The sequence below is a fragment of the Capsicum annuum genome, chromosome 1 (assembly GCF_002878395.1).
Source record: "Capsicum annuum cultivar UCD-10X-F1 chromosome 1, UCD10Xv1.1, whole genome shotgun sequence".
Taxonomy (NCBI): domain Eukaryota; kingdom Viridiplantae; phylum Streptophyta; class Magnoliopsida; order Solanales; family Solanaceae; genus Capsicum; species Capsicum annuum.
Window position 1 is genome coordinate 7,905,488 of NC_061111.1, and position 17,401 is coordinate 7,922,888.

Consider the following 17,401-nt stretch of genomic DNA (forward strand, 5'->3'; position numbering starts at 1 on the left):
AAAATGATTATACTACTAAAATCAATCAAACCATCAGCATGTAGAAAAACGTATTATCTTCATCATGATTCTTTTGGAAAGAAATTGCAAGTCCTACGGTTGTGACCGGCTCGTCTACATTTACCGCAGCGATTTGAATTTGAAGACAGTGATTCACTTGATTTCAAATGCCTTCCTTTTTTCGGCCTACCAGGAGGTCTTCGATATTTGAGCGGTAAAACTTCGCCATCATTAAAAAAACCTGAAACATTTCAATCCTTCTTGTCTGGCATTAGAACAATCAAGAGTTCATATGTCTCCACTATGGTTTGTGGCCTATACAATTCAAAGCAATAACAATCATAATCCTTTACATCCACATTTTTACTTTTTAATACGGCAATTCCATGTGACCAAGGTATTTCATCAATTTGATACCGGCCACAATTGCACGTGTCATGCTCAATATCTACAATGTACCTCCGTCCCGAATCATAAACACACTAAAGATAACTCCCTGTTGGCTTAACCTGTTACCAAAAACATAATATGTTTCAGATGTAAAAATATTAATATATAATCAATGTAAAACAAAGTTTCTGTTCCATAATTATTCTAATACATACCGTCATCCGCAAAGCTTTAACACCATTATGAGTTAAAATTTCTTCAAATCTTCTGCCAAGAGTTGTATTGGTGTAAGATGCAATTTTGTTGTTCTTACAATTCCATGCAGCAAATAAGATTCTAACTTCTTCAAGGAAACCTAGAATAGAAAGTTTTTTGGCCTCAACCAAACAACCATTAATATATTCGGTTATATTTGAAGTCATCATTCTACCTCTATTCATAGGAGAGTGACACCAAACCTATTTTTCATACCCAGCTTCCTCCAGATATTCCTTAACTCTTTGATCAACCTTAGCAACCTTTGACATAATATATTCAAAATCTTCCTTTTTATAAGATTTAGCCATGGAATAATATAGGTCGCTAAGTCTATCTTTGCTTTTCCTAAAATGGGTGCAAATATTTTTCCATAAATGTCATATATAAGCTAGATGAGGGACATTAGGATAAACAATGGTTACACCTTTTATGATACTTTCATTTCTGTATGAAACAACACACATGTTGTCTCTTTCACCAAATGCCTATCTAAACTGTTGAAAAAAATAAATCCACGCATTGTCATTCTCCGAATCAACAACACCGTAAGCTAATGATAGAATACAACCTACATATAAATTAAACAAGACAATCATTGTAAAAAAAATTCAACTATAAAGGTCCTAATTTTAGCATCTTTATGAATCATTATAAATAAAATATCAATGTATAAGCTAATATAATATATAGTAAATAACAAAACAAAAAAAGAGTGCAAAAAAACATGAATACACAGTACCTGCACCATCTAATGTTCTTGCCAATACAAATGTTCCTTCATATGAACCGTTTAAATGTGCCCCGTCAACAACTATAATAGGTCTACAAAATTCAAAACTCCTTATCATCGGACGCAATACAATAAACAAGTATTTAAACTCGTTATCTACTGCTTTATGCATCTGAATGTGCGATTGTGGATACAATTGATTCAGCATATAGATATAACAGGGCATTTTTCTATATCCATCTGTTGGTCCACCTCTAAGCATCACAATCACCTTCTCTTTTGCGCGCCATGCTTTCATGTAGTTAATTTCGACTCCGTAAACATCCTTCATCTCTTTGATAATGTCCGCGGGGGTGTGTATTCTTTTGTGATTGATTAATTTTGGAGTTGTAAATTCACTCACAAAATTAGTTGTCGCAACCACATTATTCAGCACTCGGTCCCTAAGACTGCAACTATGTTCCGAAACTAATGTTTTAATCACAAACAATTCTGATTCATTCATACAAGACGACTTCGTGACCCACTTGCAATCTTCGTTACGACAAATTAGTACATAGCTACATCAAAATATAAAAACTTAGTCATTATATTAAATAAAAGTATTAAATTTGAAAATAGAAAGGAAAAAAAATTATTCCAGCAACTGCCCCAGTTATATTATACATATCTCTGAATGTATAATCTACATTATACATATGTTTTTTAACTTAAAAAAATAATTCACAAAAGAGATTAAATTTCAGAAAGTCTGTATTCATGTTATCAGTACATATCTACATCAACAAATAAAAACTTAATTAATGTATAAAACAGAACTATTAAAAATTAAAATAGTAAGAACAAAAAAGAAATACTTTCACTGCCCCAGTTATATTATACATATCTCTGAATGTATAATTAAAATTGTACATTTGAATTTTTAACTTAACAAACCATTAATAAAACACAAACGACTTCACAATCTCTTAAACCAATGTATCATCCATTTCTTTGACTGACACGATTTAATTATACATTATCAAACACATATAATATCACATTATACATTTGTATATTAACATTAAACATCAACAGTTCACAAAACTACACAACATAAACTTCTTAAAAAAAAATTCCATATGTTATAAGATCAGGACATACAATTGATAATCTTATATCATACCTTTTTTTCTCGGATAGTTTCGCTTTTGTGTTGAATTCATTCGTTATTGCGTGTCTTGCCATTATTGAAACAAGAGTTTCCTTATCCTTGTATATCTGACTCACCATTATTTCAGTGTTCTTGCAATCAGTAATGAAGTTTTTTACTTCCATTTTAGGCACATATAGAGCATACTGATTATTCGTTTCAACAACTATTAACGCAACCGAATCATATTCACTACCCTCGATACACATTACAGCACCAGTTACTTTATCAAACTCTATTTCACTATTGTCTTTCTCGCAAGTTGAAATACAAAGAGAAAAATTAACCAAACCAGCAAGTTGTTTCTTTAACTCAACGTAAACCTTCACTCCATTGTCGTTTCTTATTACAATTGGAGAAGAGTTTCCTTCAACCACATATTTTACTTCAATTTTTTTACGCACTTCGTCTATATCCAACTCCATGGAGATCGTAGAAACCAATTTCAAGAAAGTAGTACTTTCCGAAATAATTATTGCGTCACTTTGGTATGAATTATAACTAGTTTCTGACTTCCAAATTCCAGAATGCCGCAGCAATATTGGGATATTCATGTTGCTTTTTGAAGTATTTAAGAACGTATGTAGAAGAATTTTGTTGCTTTTTCGGATTTTTTTAGAAGAAATTTGTTGCAGCAATAGAGATTTTTTGCAGAAAATAAAAATTGACTTCCTAGATTTTTATTTTTTTTGAAATTCAAATTTCAGTTACTATTTTTATCCATAAATGAGTTAATGTTAGCTAATTATTGCCGTTAATGAAGGAGCGGTAATATAATTACTGATTTCAATTACCTTAAATTTAGGAATAGCTGTTTCATTATACATTCGACCAATGTATAATATTTGGCTGAATGTATGAGTATATTTCCCAAAATTCGGAAGAGAGAAAATAAGAGGGGATTTTGGGTAATTACTTTCTTAAGCTAGGGGATTTGTGTTGTTTACACTACTTATTACGTGTAAATTTAGGTAGATCATCCTTATTTGGGCCAGGTCACTATTGGGCCTGGCCATTTGTAAAGACCTTTCACTTTTATTTTATTTATGGGCCAAAACCCACCTTTCACTTTAAAAAAAAAGTATAAATAACATAAATATTAATCTTTTTGAAAGTAATTATACTTTTCCCACTTTTTTAATTACTTTACTCTCTCTATTAATATGCATAACATAGCCGACATATACATAGCATTCTGTGTATATGTTGAGATTTTTGTAATATGTTTAGGGAGTTGGGATTTTTTGTAATATTGGAAACATAAATTGTGTATTTGTGTAATTTTTAGAAAAAAAAAAAAGGTAGATCATATTATTTATTTTATTTATTTGTTATTTAAATTTTACATGTTGTTAAAAATAATAATAATAAATATAATTTTTTATCACATACTATCCTATTAATTGATATTTGATAGTACATGGAGAAAAGTAATTACTATTTTTTTTTTGACACATGGCTCGAAAACTGACATTTAATTTCGACTTTCATTCGTTAGACTTCAATGTGAGGCTTGCAATCATAACACCAAAATTAAGTTTCGAAGAAAGATGCCTTTACATGTTTGTAACAGACATATTTATTCAAAGGAAAAAAAACTAAAAATGAAATTTATAATATTTGTAATTTATTAATATAGTTAAATCTTGTTATAACATGCATTTGTTATAACTACATTTTACTTTAACGATTTAATTTTTTACAAGAGTAAAATTTTTAAGTTATATGCTACTTCTTAATAATAAGGTCAAACCTATCGGTGGCTTCTAAACTTGGCACGAACTTTCACTTAGACACCTCAAGTGAATGTTGTTCACTTTTGGCACCTCAAGTAGCCATAAACTGTGTCACTTTGACACCTTTTGCTGATTCAGCAAAGAGAGTGTATCACACTTGCTTTTGGGCGCGTGGCAGCGCCATTTTAGCCCATTTTTCATTTAATTTAATCACCTTCTTCCCTATTTTTCATCCTACATCTTCCAACCTCCATTAATGGAGTATCCTACATCTTTCAGCCTCCATTAATTTTCTTTTGTCGATTAATTTTCTAATTGAACACATGCCTCTTCTCCTCCATATTTTTTAATCATATATCTGAAATTCGAGAAGCTATTAATGCAGATTGAAAATATGGAGGTTAAGCTTGAAGATCTAATTTGAAAATCTCTTGTTTATTAAATTCTTGGTTGAATTTAGAGAATAATTAGTTTATCTGTGTTATTTTAAGTTATTTTAAGTTCCCAAACGTCAATGTAGCTGTATATGAGTTCTTTAGGAAAAAAAAACAAGCTTCTTTCACCCTCAACTAAAAAAATTAGTTTAAGAGAATAAACCAGATTCGGTAAATGGTAATCAATACATCTCGCTTGGTTCAATCAAACATATCATGTTGGAAGTGTGTTGGCGCCTTTTTTCGTTAAATTAAAACATATTCCTTTTTGTTGTAATGTTGGTGAAAATTTTTCTTTTGATACTTATATTTATGATTCAATTATTATTGATTCTTATGATTAATGAAATTGTGATACCTTCCCCAGTGCATTTCTGAAAATTGCTTTACCTTTGCGTGTTTAATGTACGAAAGTGCCTTTGAACGACTGTGTTCTTTCCATTTTCCATAAAGAGGTTGCAACCTTCATTGATGGAGAGCTTGAAGAATGGTTGGGTGAGTAAGATGAAGTTTTGCAATTATTTGGTTAAAAGTCACATGTCATTAATTCATTGGACACCTTATAATGTATTTTATTTCTTTTAAAAAAAAATTGTGGATGCATATAATGACGTGACAATTTAAAATGAGTTGGCACAAATTAATTGGCCATTTAATCCATGCTAGACATGCGTGTAATTCACGCACCAGAGTTGGTGCCAAAAGGTGCCAAAGTGACACAGTTTATGGCTACTTGAGGTGCCAAAAGTGAACAACGTTCACTTGAGGTACCTAAGTAAAAGATCATGCCAAATTTAAGGGGCCACCGATGGGTTTGGCCTAATAATAATATTGTAACTATAACATCATAGTCATTAAAGCAATGCATTCTTTGAAAAAAAAAATACTTTTTATAACAATCATAATCAAATATTGTATGACAATATTCTAAATATATATATATATATATATATATATATATATATATTGTATATAAAATAAAATATTAAAATAAATAATCATACTTAATGTCATGCACATTATAAATTTCAAGTATAAATATTAAAAAAAAAGTTATATTTAAATAGTGTTTATCATTTATGAAAAAATACTATTGATAAAGAACATCAACTTACTACCTATCTAGAGGTGAGATAGAAAGGCCAACTAAGAAGAAAAAACAAAGTAAATATAGTAAATAAAGAAATCATATCAGGAGCCTAAAGTGAAACTCGGTTTTATCTTAATAACTATATTTTTGGTATATGATTCCAAAAAGTTGCATTTTTCACTTTTTTTTCTCAACTAATTTTTCTATTTCACAAGCTCCAAATGATCACAATATCATAGTAATAATGGCTTGTTCTTTATGATAAAGAAAATTCCATATAAAACTCTATTTATATTTTTTTTCCCAAAAAATATGTGTTTTTTTATGCTAATAAAAGATTTCAATAATTTTTATAATTTATATAGCTATTTTATACATGAAATATCGCTCCTCCATAATTATGGAGCATTAGGCGGTCAACTAAGTGATCTAATAAATGGGACACTCCTAAGTCAAAGAGTTTACTTTCATGTCTAAGCATGGTTTTGATTTGATTCGAGTATACATATATTTTAAATATTAAGTAGTACGTTTATGTGCAGTTGTTGGGTTGGTTATGGTGATGGTGGTAGGGTGTTGGTGGTCGTAGAGGTCGAGGTCGTGGTCATAGTTGCGCATTATTTCCCTTCCATTTTCCTCTTAATAGTTATACGATTTTGTCCAGAGTGCATCCACCACAACATGTAAGTTACCTAATGGCGTATCTTTTTTGAAACCAAATATCTATGCCTGATGAACATCGAGATTATTGTCGGTTTGCTAGTATATTTGGGCATAAAATATTTGTCAGTAACTCTTTAACCGGTGAAGATGCTATCAAAGTTTCCTTAAATGTGCAATCAATTATTGCTTCTACTTGTTATTCCAGCATCATTAGGGTTTATGCATGATAATCCTTTTAAATTATTTTGAAGATGTGATTAACTCTATCTTCTCCATTGATATAACATTAAATGGTGATAGTGTTTTTCTTCCCTCTTCAAGTGTTTTACCTCAGAAAAATTGTGCTCTGACTATCACTTGAAAAGTGCATATCTTGTGGTGGAATGTTTGTGAAATGAGTTTTTTTTTTATGAATATATTTGTTGTTTTTAATACAGTGTTACGAAAGGAAATGAGCTTATTCCCTTTACATAGTTATATTATCAATAATAATAGTAAACGTTAATTCAAGTTATAAGATGTTAGTCATATGTTTTCAAATATTACTTTGGATATTGTTGTATAAATTTTGTTTATTAATACTAAGATTTGAATAGTTTAATTCAAAGTTCTAAATTTTTTTAAAGTAGGTAGTTTTTATTTCTTCCCTTTTTACATAAAGTTTTGTGCTATTTTATAATATTTAATATTATTTAAGAAAAAGTAATATTGTAAAATTCACAATTAAAATTTTTGAGCATCTAAAAGTTTTGGGTTATAAAAAAAAAGACTTTTTGTCACATCTCAAAATAGCCGCTAGGCGTGACAGGCATCCGCGCATAACACCTATCGAAAGAATCAACCTTTCGTATACTTTACCAGTTAAAGCTCTAAAGATAAGATATGGGCAACTCTAATGCATCAATAAATAGCAAAAAATCCAACAAAAATTTATAATCAAACTAATAATCCATCAATAACTTGAGGAGAACTAATTCTCTAGCCCAAATCTCACAATAAGATCATGAAGCATCTAAAAAAGAGTTATATGAGTTCAGGTTTTAGGCATGCAAACCCATTAATAAAGAGATAAAACTAAAAGTAGATAGAGCTAAAACGACGGCCACCGCGAACAATGTGAAGACTTACCTTAGCAATAGAATCTTCACGAACGAACTGTTAACCACTAGTCTCACCTTCACAACAGTGTCTGCAAACATGTCAGTAAGGAGTGAGATATATATATAAATATAGCCTAGAAGACCCTCAACCCGCTACAACAAATACAACGCACAACGATCACATAAATGATATACACAACATATAACTTATAATATAATCTTCAATGAATGTTTCAAAAGTTACCATGTATCTCAACTCAATCCACCCTCGCGGCTTGTCATAAACGGCAGTGAAGATGATCAAGCTAACACCCCGACAAGTCCACGCCAACATATATAATGCCTTAAAAATATACTACTACAACAAGTACAATCCCCTAACATATTACAGCGACATAGGTAATGCCCCTAACATGTTACGGCAACGCATGTATGGCCCTAGTAAATATATCATGATAGTAAGTAAAAGACTCCTAACATATTACGACAACATAGGTACGCCCCTAACATATTATGACAGCACATGTATGCTCATAGTAAATATATCCAATATCCCAACGTCACCTCACAACATACCATTAAATGATTGTCAGTATACTTAACAAAAGCAAGCACCAAAGCTTAAAATCTCACATACCTCGTTGATGGAAAATTTCCTCAACCTCACAACTCGTAGAACATTAACCAAATTGTTAGGGAATGTGAAGTTTTGATGATGGACATATGAATGAAACATGTTGTACAAGTTGTTCCACACAAGTGAATAAAGAGAACTACTGGTCACATGTGTTGCATGTTGAAGTTGATGCAAGGCTTACAATGCATTAAGACAAAAGTGGATAAGCAAAAAAGCTCAGAATTGTTTTAAATTCTACGATTAAGGAAAATATAAATGCAACATCTAGACGTTGAGTTGATCAAGGAATTCTACAAGACTAAGGAATAAAGGAGAAGAGTCCTATTTAGTCAAGGAGAGAGAGAAACGGCAGCAATGAAGAGTGAAACCATCTAGGAGTCCTATTGAAGATAGAAGAGTACATCAACTAAAGGATTCAATCAGGAGTTGGCTTAAATACAACAAATGACATCGAAGTGACACACTCGTGCACTGAAAAGATAGTCAATAATCAGCAAATTAGTTTTACAACTTGAAGGTGCTATTGGAACAACGTGGTTCTTTACTTAGAGTCATAGACTATATGTAATAGGTTGGTTATTGAGTCATATTGAGTTGTAATCTCTAGTCTCAGTGAAGTATAAACTGACTTAGGATTAACGTCTTCAAGTTGGGGAACTCAAAGACTTGGGAACACTTTTCTTGGGAAGATTAGTGTTTTTGTAGAAGTAGGAGTTAGAAGTTTTAATTTCTAGTTAACAAGAAGTTTTGTAATTTGTTGATTGTTGAGGCTCAAGAGTTATAGTGAAGTTAGGGTTAAATCCTATAGAGGTACGGATAATGTTTTTTTAACTGAAACTGCCCAATTATGATATTTCAGAAAGTCACTTCAGCAGACTTAGTCGAATTAGAGATGACTGATTTTGATGTCATTCTCGTCATAGATTGGATTCATTCCTGCTATGTCACAGTCGACTGCAGAAATAGAATAGTCCAGTTCTATTTTCCAAATAAACCCGTCCTAGAGTTGAATGGTAGTGTATCCGCTTTCAGAAGTCAGCTTGTTTTCTACCTTCGGGCAAGGAAAATGATATCTAAAGGATGTGTCTATCATCTTGTTTGAGTTAATGACATTAGCTCTGAAACTCCCAATCTTGATTCAATCCCAGTAGTGAGTGAATATTCAGATGTCTTTCCCAAAGATCTTCCAGGAATTCCTCCCGAAAGGGAAATAGACTTTGATATTAATCTTCTTCCAGTTACTCAGCCTATATTTATTCCGCCATATAGAATGGAACCTGTAGAACTCAGCGAATTGAAAGAGCAGTTAAAGGATATCTTAGATAAGGGATTCATCAGGCCTAGTATTTCCCCGTGGGGCGCTCCAATATTATTGGTGCGCAAGAAAGATGGTTCTCTCAGAATGTGTATAGACTACCGTCAACTTAATAAGGTCACGGTCAAGAACAAGTATCCTCTTCCCAGAATCGATGACTTATTTGACCAACTTCAGGGTGCCAGTTATTTTTCTAAGATAGACCTCAAATTCGTCTATCATCAGCTCAGAGTCAGAGAATGTGACATTCCAAAGACAGCTTTCCATACTCGGTATGGTCATTTCGAATTCTTAGTTATGTCTTTTGGTCTTACCAATGCCCCAGCAGCTTTCATGGACTTGATGAACCGGGTGTTCAAGTAGTACTTGGACATGTTTGTCATAGTTTTCATAGATGATATTCTGATCTATTCCTATAGTGAGCGTGATTATACAGACCATCTCAGAATTGTACTTCAGACTCTCAGAGATCATTAGTTGTTTGCCAAATTTAGCAAGTGCGAGTTTTGGCTAAGGTTAGTAGCATTCCTTCGTCATATCATTTTCGGTGATGGCATTAGAGTAGATCCTTAAAAGACCGAAGCGATAAGAAACTGGCCCAGACCTGTCTCTCCATCAGACATCAGGAGTTTTTTAGGTTTGGTTGGCTATTACAGATGGTTTGTTAAGGGATTTTCTTTTATTGCATCCCCTATGTCCAGATTGACTCAGAAGAAAGTCAAGTTTCAGTGGTTAGATTCCTGTGAGAAGAGTTTTCTAGAATTGGAGACTCGACTCACCTCAGCTCCAGTCTTAGCTCTTTCAGATGGTCCAGATGGGTTCGTAGTGTATTGTGATGCGTCCAGAGTGGGTTTAGGTTATGTCCTCATACAGCATGGTAAGGTCATAGCCTACACCTCCAGACAACTTAAACCCCATGAGAAGAAATATCCTACTCATGATCTTGAGTTAGCAGTCGTAGTATTTGCCTTGAAGATTTGGAGGCATTATCCATACGGTGTTTATGTAGATGTGTTCACAAATCATAAGAGTCTTTAGTATGTCTTTTCTTAGAAAGATCTCAATATTCGTCAGATAAGGTGGTTAGAGCTCTTGAAAAATTATGACATGAGTGTCCTTTATCATCTGGGCAAGGACAATATAGTGGACGATGCTCTCAGTAGACTGTCTATGGGTAGTGTTGCTCATGTTGAAGATAGTAAGAAGAAGTTAGCGCAAGAAATTCATCAGCTTTCTAGACTAGACGTTCTCTTAGTCGATACAGAAGAGGGTGATACATGGGTTCAGAGTAGTTCAGAATCATCTCTAGTTTCCAAGGTGAAAGAAAAGTAAGATAGAGATTCCAACCTTATTAAGTTGAAAGAGTCAGTCAAAGATCAGAAGGTAGCAATTTTCTCCCAAGTGGGAGATGGTGCTCTGCGTTGTCAAGGTCGTCTCTTGTTCCAGGTGTAGATGACTTAAGGTAGCGAATTCTTGCAAAAGCGCGTGGTGCGCGCTACTCTATTCATCCAAGGGCCACAAAGATGTACTATAACTTGCAGGAAGTCTATTGGTGGAATGGGATGAAAAAAGATATTGCAGAGTTTGTAGCTAGGTGCTCTTCATGTCAGCAGGTTAAGATAGAGCATCAGAAGCCTAGTGGTCTTATGCAGGAGTTCATTATTCCTACTTGGAAGTGAGAAGAAGTGAACATGGACTTCGTAACGGGTTTGCCTTAAACTCGTTGTCAACATGATTTAGTTTTGGTCATTGTAGAAAGGATGACCAATTCAACTTATTTTCTTCCAATCCACACCTCTTATACCTAAAGATCTCTCCCATAATGGGAGTGAAGTAGTTCGGCAAGAAGGGAGAGCTCAGTCCCCGCTATGTCGGTCCCTTTAAGATTCTTAGTCGTTTCAAAAAGGTAGCTTATGAGCTCAAGTTTCCTTCAGATCTAGCTTCAGTTCATCTAGTCTTCCATGTCTCTTTGCTCAATAATTGCATAGGTGACCCAGCAGTTGCAGTCCCTATTCAGAGCATAGATGTTCAGAACAGCCTCTCTTATAAAGAGATTCCAATCGAAATCCTAGACTATCAGACTCGTAGATTGAGGAATAAAGAAGTCTCTCTAGTAAAAGTTCTTTGGTGAAATCAGTCCGTTGAGGGAGCTACTTAGAAAGCAGAAGCAGACATGCATACCAAGTATCCTCACCTCTTCTCCACCAACTCAGATCAAGCTCAAGGTAATAGTCCTCCTTAAGCTTTTTAGCTTCATGTCCAGTATTCATTATAAACTTGATATCCAATTTCATGCTCATGTTCCCATTACAAACTTAGAATCAAGTACCATTTCATATTCAATCATGCATTCATGTATCGGTTCAGTCATACAATAATGCATCAGATATGCATTCTCATTTTGAGAAACTTAGTTCATCAGAACACTTAGTCATGCATACATGAATCAGTTACACATGCATTATATATGCATGTTCAGTATGAATCAGTTTATCAGTCATGTAAGTCTTGAGATCATGTTTCAGTGATTCACGTTCAATTCATGTTTAGCTTATTATTTCCCCTCTCAGTCAGTCTTATTCAAGGACGAATGTTCCCAAGGGGGAGATATTGTAAGATCCCGTAAAGTTCTAAGTCTAAAATTTAGCTCCCTAAGCTTTACGAGCTCCAACACTTAGAAGTTTTAGCTAAGTGTTTAATACTTAGTATACTTAGTCTCATTTTAAGACTTCAAACTTTGGGGATTTATTTGACGACCTTCCTGACCTTCATTTTATGATTTTTAAGTTGCATTGTGATGGGGCAAGGCAAGAGTTCATTCCAGGTGAGTTTTGGAACTTTTGAAATCCGTTTAGCGCTCGTTTGGATTTTGAACCAGTAGCTAAAGGCTATTAAGGGGCTCCGCCCATGGTGTAGCCTTTGTGGGCAAATCACCACCAAAGGCGCCGCCAAGGGTACAAAAGGCTCTACCAAAGGCGCCGCCCTTTGTGTAGCCTTTGTACCCAATTTTTCAGCATTACACTTCCGTGTCTTGAGGGTTAATTTGATCATTTTCCCACCCCTATATATATCAAAAACATGGTATTAAGGCACAAAAACACCAAAATATACTCCTTTTCATCAATTTATCTCAAGAACAAGAGTAAGGGTTTTAATTTGAAGACCCAAATCCAAGAGATTTCATCGTAGATTGTTAAGAAACTTTCATCCAAGGTATGTGTTGTGTTGATTTATGAATTTCCTTCTATACATAAAGCTTAAGAACCCTCTTTTAAATTATGAACCATGTTATTATGTTGTGGGTTGACTTGTTCATGTAATTGATGTTGTAAAATCCCCAAGTTAGGGTCTTTGTGTGTTTTTATGAAGCTATGATATCATATGAGTTGGAAACATGTAAATTTAGTTGTTCATGATGAATAATTTGATGATTACACCTATGCCTAAGCTATGCATATAAGGTTTTTGATAAAATGCCTAAGGGATTAGAAATCATGTACTATAGCTAAATTGTGACCTAAATGACAAATGTATGCTATACCCTTATGAAAACAATGACTTCTATGATGTTGTATGCATTATGATTATTGATGGGATGTTCATGAAACTAGATTTGATGGACTTACGGAATGTTATATGCATTCCCTTCCATGTATAAAATTTTGAGGACTATGTGTAGTATGAAATCCCCAACTTATGGCATTATAAATTGCGGACTTTATTCCTATGATCAAGAATTGTCATGTTATGTTAGTTTTCTTCTATCAAGTACTGAAGGTACTTGTACCCGAAAATTTAGCTGTGTGCCTTGAGCTATGTCATGTTTTCACGATAACCTCAGTCAGGCCATAATCCATAGAACTCAGTCAGTCATGTGACTCAGGAAAGCTCAGTAATTTAGTAGCCTCAGTAATCTCATGAATTCAGTTAGTGGTCAGATATCAGTAGTATTCCGTCAGTCAATGGAAATTCAGTAAACTCAGTCTAGTTCAATCCAGTAATCTATGTTCAATGTCTATTCAGATGGGAGTAGAAATTAGCACCAAGTGAACCCAAGGATGGGAACACACACTGTCAGATGAAGGTGTGATTCTCAGCAGTCATCCTTGCGTTCCAGAACTATGTAGCCAGCATAGGTTGAGACATCAATACTATCAGATGAGGGTTGATGAGGTGGATAAAAATTGTCAGATGAGGGTCCCACCATTCTCTTTTAGGGATACTATCAGATGAGGGTTACCCACAGCTTCTCTCTACCAGTGGCGCTGTATTGACACCCTTCCAATCAGGGCACAAATTGGACCCCAGCTCAGCTACTATAGCGTATTTGGGGCATGTTGGTTAGATAAATATCTCTCACAATTTCAGTATCAGCCTCAGTAAAAGAACTCAGATAGTTCTTCAGATTTTAGGACTGTCAGATACAGTCAGCTCAAATACAGTACGAAACTCAGCTAGTTCCAGTAGGTTTAGGACTGTCAGATACAGTCACACATGTTATTGGATATATTAGTAAACTCATGTTATCAGTATTCAGACTCAGTAATCATGTTTTCACAATCTCAATTACAATATTATGTATTCATGCATGCATTCTTACGTTCATGTTAGTCAGCCAGTTAAGCATTGTTCATGCATATGAAACCCCATGGATTCAGCCTACCTCACATGCATACCAGTACATTCAAAGTACTGATACATTTGCGCTATGGTGTCTTATACCATAGGTTCAGAAGCACGAGCTCCAAAGCATCAGTAGTATCCCAGTTTCCACAGTCAGAGTTAGTAGTGAGTCCTTATCCTTCGAGGACATGATCATTAATTTATGTTATTATTTATTTCAGCTCAGTTTTGCTAGACGGAGTTAGTTGGAGACATGTTTCTTCAACTCCATATTCAAACAGTACTTAGAGGCTTTCAAATTCGATTCAGACTTCAGTTGTTTTCAGTTTTGTTTTGGTATTGTTATACCACACTACTCAAACATTCTTATTTCATTTATGATTCAGCGTGAACCTTATAGCCTTACAACCTTTTGAAGTGATGAGAAGTGTTTTAGAAGTTAAATTGATATTGGAGAGGTATTGAATTGTGCTTGGGATGCGTTGGGGCCGATTTGCGCTCAATTGAGGTGTTTCGTGTTGAGGTGCGTTTGGGGAGTTGTTGCAGCTGGTGGGGCGCATGTCCAGCACACCCTGGACGGATAAGGACCTCCCTCTACTGGTTTAATGTGTGTTGGACCTGCTAGAGTAGACCAGGAGCACCTTCGGCGTAGATTCAAGGTAGGCCACTCGTCGCCTCTCTTGAAATGGATTTTTTGCCCTCTAAATGGTCTCCCCCCTTATACTCTCTTGTGGAATATCCTTTGGAATCTTCTTTTATGCTTTAGGAAAAACACTTTTTCCAAACTTTTCTTTCTACTTTTTAGATCAAACTCTACCTTTTGAAAAAAATTCAAGATGAAGATTTGAATCTTCACAAGAACACAAAAATCTCTAACTTTTCAAACTTTGCTCGAAATACGATGAAATTTTGAACCTAATCTCTTTTCCACCTTCTAATCAAATTCCAAACATCATTTTCCTCAAATTCTTTACCAAAAATTCTAGATTTTAACACCCACTTTCAACCTTCAAACTTGAGTTTCTTAATAAAGGTAGATCCTCCGATTTAGCTCTGACTGTGCTCAAATTCAAGGTTTAGACTCTAATAGTATTAGGGAACAAAAATCTAACACTAAAACACAATAAGGACAACAAAATAAAGACTGAAAAATTGACCTAAAGATAAAAACGTGAATAGTGAATTTTTTTGGGGATTTTTTATTTTCCAACACAAATAGACCCAAGATTGACTTCGGGAAACGAAACCAAACTTGGCTCTGATTCCAAATTATACGAGATGAAAACTATGAAAATGAAAACAACACAAAAACAAAGGAAGAACACTAAATACGAAATCACAAAAATAAGAAAACCAGAAAATGAAACGATAAAGTAAAAGATGGATAGATTGGCATAAATCGATAACAAGAGGATAATCAAAGGGTATTTTAAACCCTAAGACCTTCCTATTAATGACCGATAACACCAAACTCTCTTTGATGCAATGGTTGACATTGGAACATTCAATATATCTCTAGCTAATCTTAAAAGCACAGGATATTTTCTTTCATTATTCTTCCACCAATCCAGCGCATTGATCCTTGCTCTACAATCCTCTCTCGACTGTCGAAGATAATACTTAAGCTATTTTCGAGAATGTGTTCTGTGTAATGAAGGTTGCACCCTGTCCCAAACATTCAAAAAAATAATCAAGTTAACTACTATGTGTCTGCCTTTTAGAAGATGATGGCTCCTCGGGAGTTTAAGGAAAGACAGTTGAAGTAATATTTACCGATACGTGTAATATCCCAAATTTTTCTTAAGTCTAATTTCGTCTCTATAAGATTGAGGAATGACTTCCAAAGTGAGTAATGTTTAAATATTATACAATTTTTCTAATTTTGACTTTTTATCGTGTGGAAAATTGAATTATCTTTCCAACGATATAAGATTCGCCCAAATCCGATAACCGGGAAAGAAGTTATGGCTAATTGAAGTTCCAGTCATATAATACCGTCATTCAGACTTTTAGCGAGTCGCGGAGAGGAGTAATATCCCAATTGTCAGTTTTCAGCAGCCTAGCACAATATTGGTGAGTCGTGCCAGGTGCCAAAATGGCATTCCAAAGGGGCACCGCGATGGCTCCACGTCACGGAGTCTGCCCAATTCCCAGTGGTCGATTTCCAGTGAGTCACCGCGATAGTGGTACATTGCGGTGGCCACTTAGTTCATAAATATTTCATTTTTTTAGTTTGTTAAGAGTTAAAAGGGTGTATTTTGATCAATTACCCTACCCCCAATCCATCCAAAAACATAAAATCAATTATATAACAAAGCACTTTATGCCCTAATCCTCATTCTCTTCAAAAAAAAAAACCCTAGTTCATCATACTTCTCCTCCAAGAAACTCAAGATTTCTCCATTCATTCTCCAAATTGAGGCAAGATTCCAAGTTCTTAGTGCAAGAATTCCAAGAACCCTCATTCAAGAGTACAAGTAGCATCTCAAAAGCAAGCCTATTCATTAAGTTCATAATCTAAGGTATGTGGGGTTTGAACAAGAACAATCCTTGCATTCTTGTACCCAAAAAAACATCTTTTAAGAATAAATTTCTGAATTTTACTATGATTTTCATGAACATCAAATTAGGGTTTATACCCATTACCATTATTTGCAAGATTATGTGATTTTCCATGGTTTAAAAGTTGAATTACATGATTTTGTTTATATTTCCATGCCTATTTCCGAATTTTCCAGATTTTAAGATGATTATGAATGTTTTGTTATCAAGCATAAATTTTGAGATGTTGAAATCATGAGATTCATATGAGGAGTTATTTTTCCAATATCCCAATTGAGATGATTGTAAGCTTTTTAAGATGATGGTTAAGCATGAAGTTTAAATATGATTTTGATGCATTAAATCTTTACATTTTGAGTCCTAAGTACAAGTGATAAGTTTATAAGGAGATTTGGATCTCAAGTTTTGTTGACAAGTTTTGATAAGTACTTTCAAAAGCTAAGATAGCAATCCATACTACTTATGATTTAAAGCTAAGAGAAGCATAATTTGGTCTTCATTATAGATCCTTGGGTTATTTTAAAGTGGATCTCCTAAAAGTTCTGACCCTAAGTATGGGAGTAGTATTTATCACCGAGTTGGGTATGATTCCAAGGTCTCATACCCCAGAACTACGTGCCACCGTAGGATTGGGATATATGGGCCCGAGGCCGAGATAGTGATCACTAAAT

At 34.2% G+C, this 17,401-nt stretch overlaps 1 protein-coding gene across 1 annotated transcript; it reads right to left on the bottom strand.

The window, feature by feature from the left end:
• Window positions 1–482: 482 nt before the first annotated feature.
• LOC124897189 lies at window positions 483–3,124 on the bottom strand. Its single transcript, XM_047409826.1, has 4 exons — window positions 2,544–3,124; window positions 1,388–1,938; window positions 606–745; window positions 483–509 (listed from the first exon to the last, which is right to left on the bottom strand). Exons 1-4 carry the CDS (start codon window positions 3,122–3,124, stop codon window positions 483–485), a joined length of 1,299 nt encoding a protein of 432 aa, XP_047265782.1.
• Between the last annotated feature and the right edge of the window lie 14,277 nt (window positions 3,125–17,401).

Excerpts from the sequence above, each read along its gene's own strand:
- LOC124897189 (XM_047409826.1), bottom strand. The coding sequence starts at position 3,124 with ATGAATATCCCAATATTGCTGCGGCATTCTGGAATTTGGAAGTCAGAA. Across the intron at positions 746-1,387 it reads AAGAACATTAGATGGTGCAG|GTTTCCTTGAAGAAGTTAGA; the intron begins GTACTGTGTATT and ends TTTCTATTCTAG. Across the intron at positions 510-605 it reads TTAAAGCTTTGCGGATGACG|GTTAAGCCAACAGGGAGTTA; the intron begins GTATGTATTAGA and ends TTTTGGTAACAG.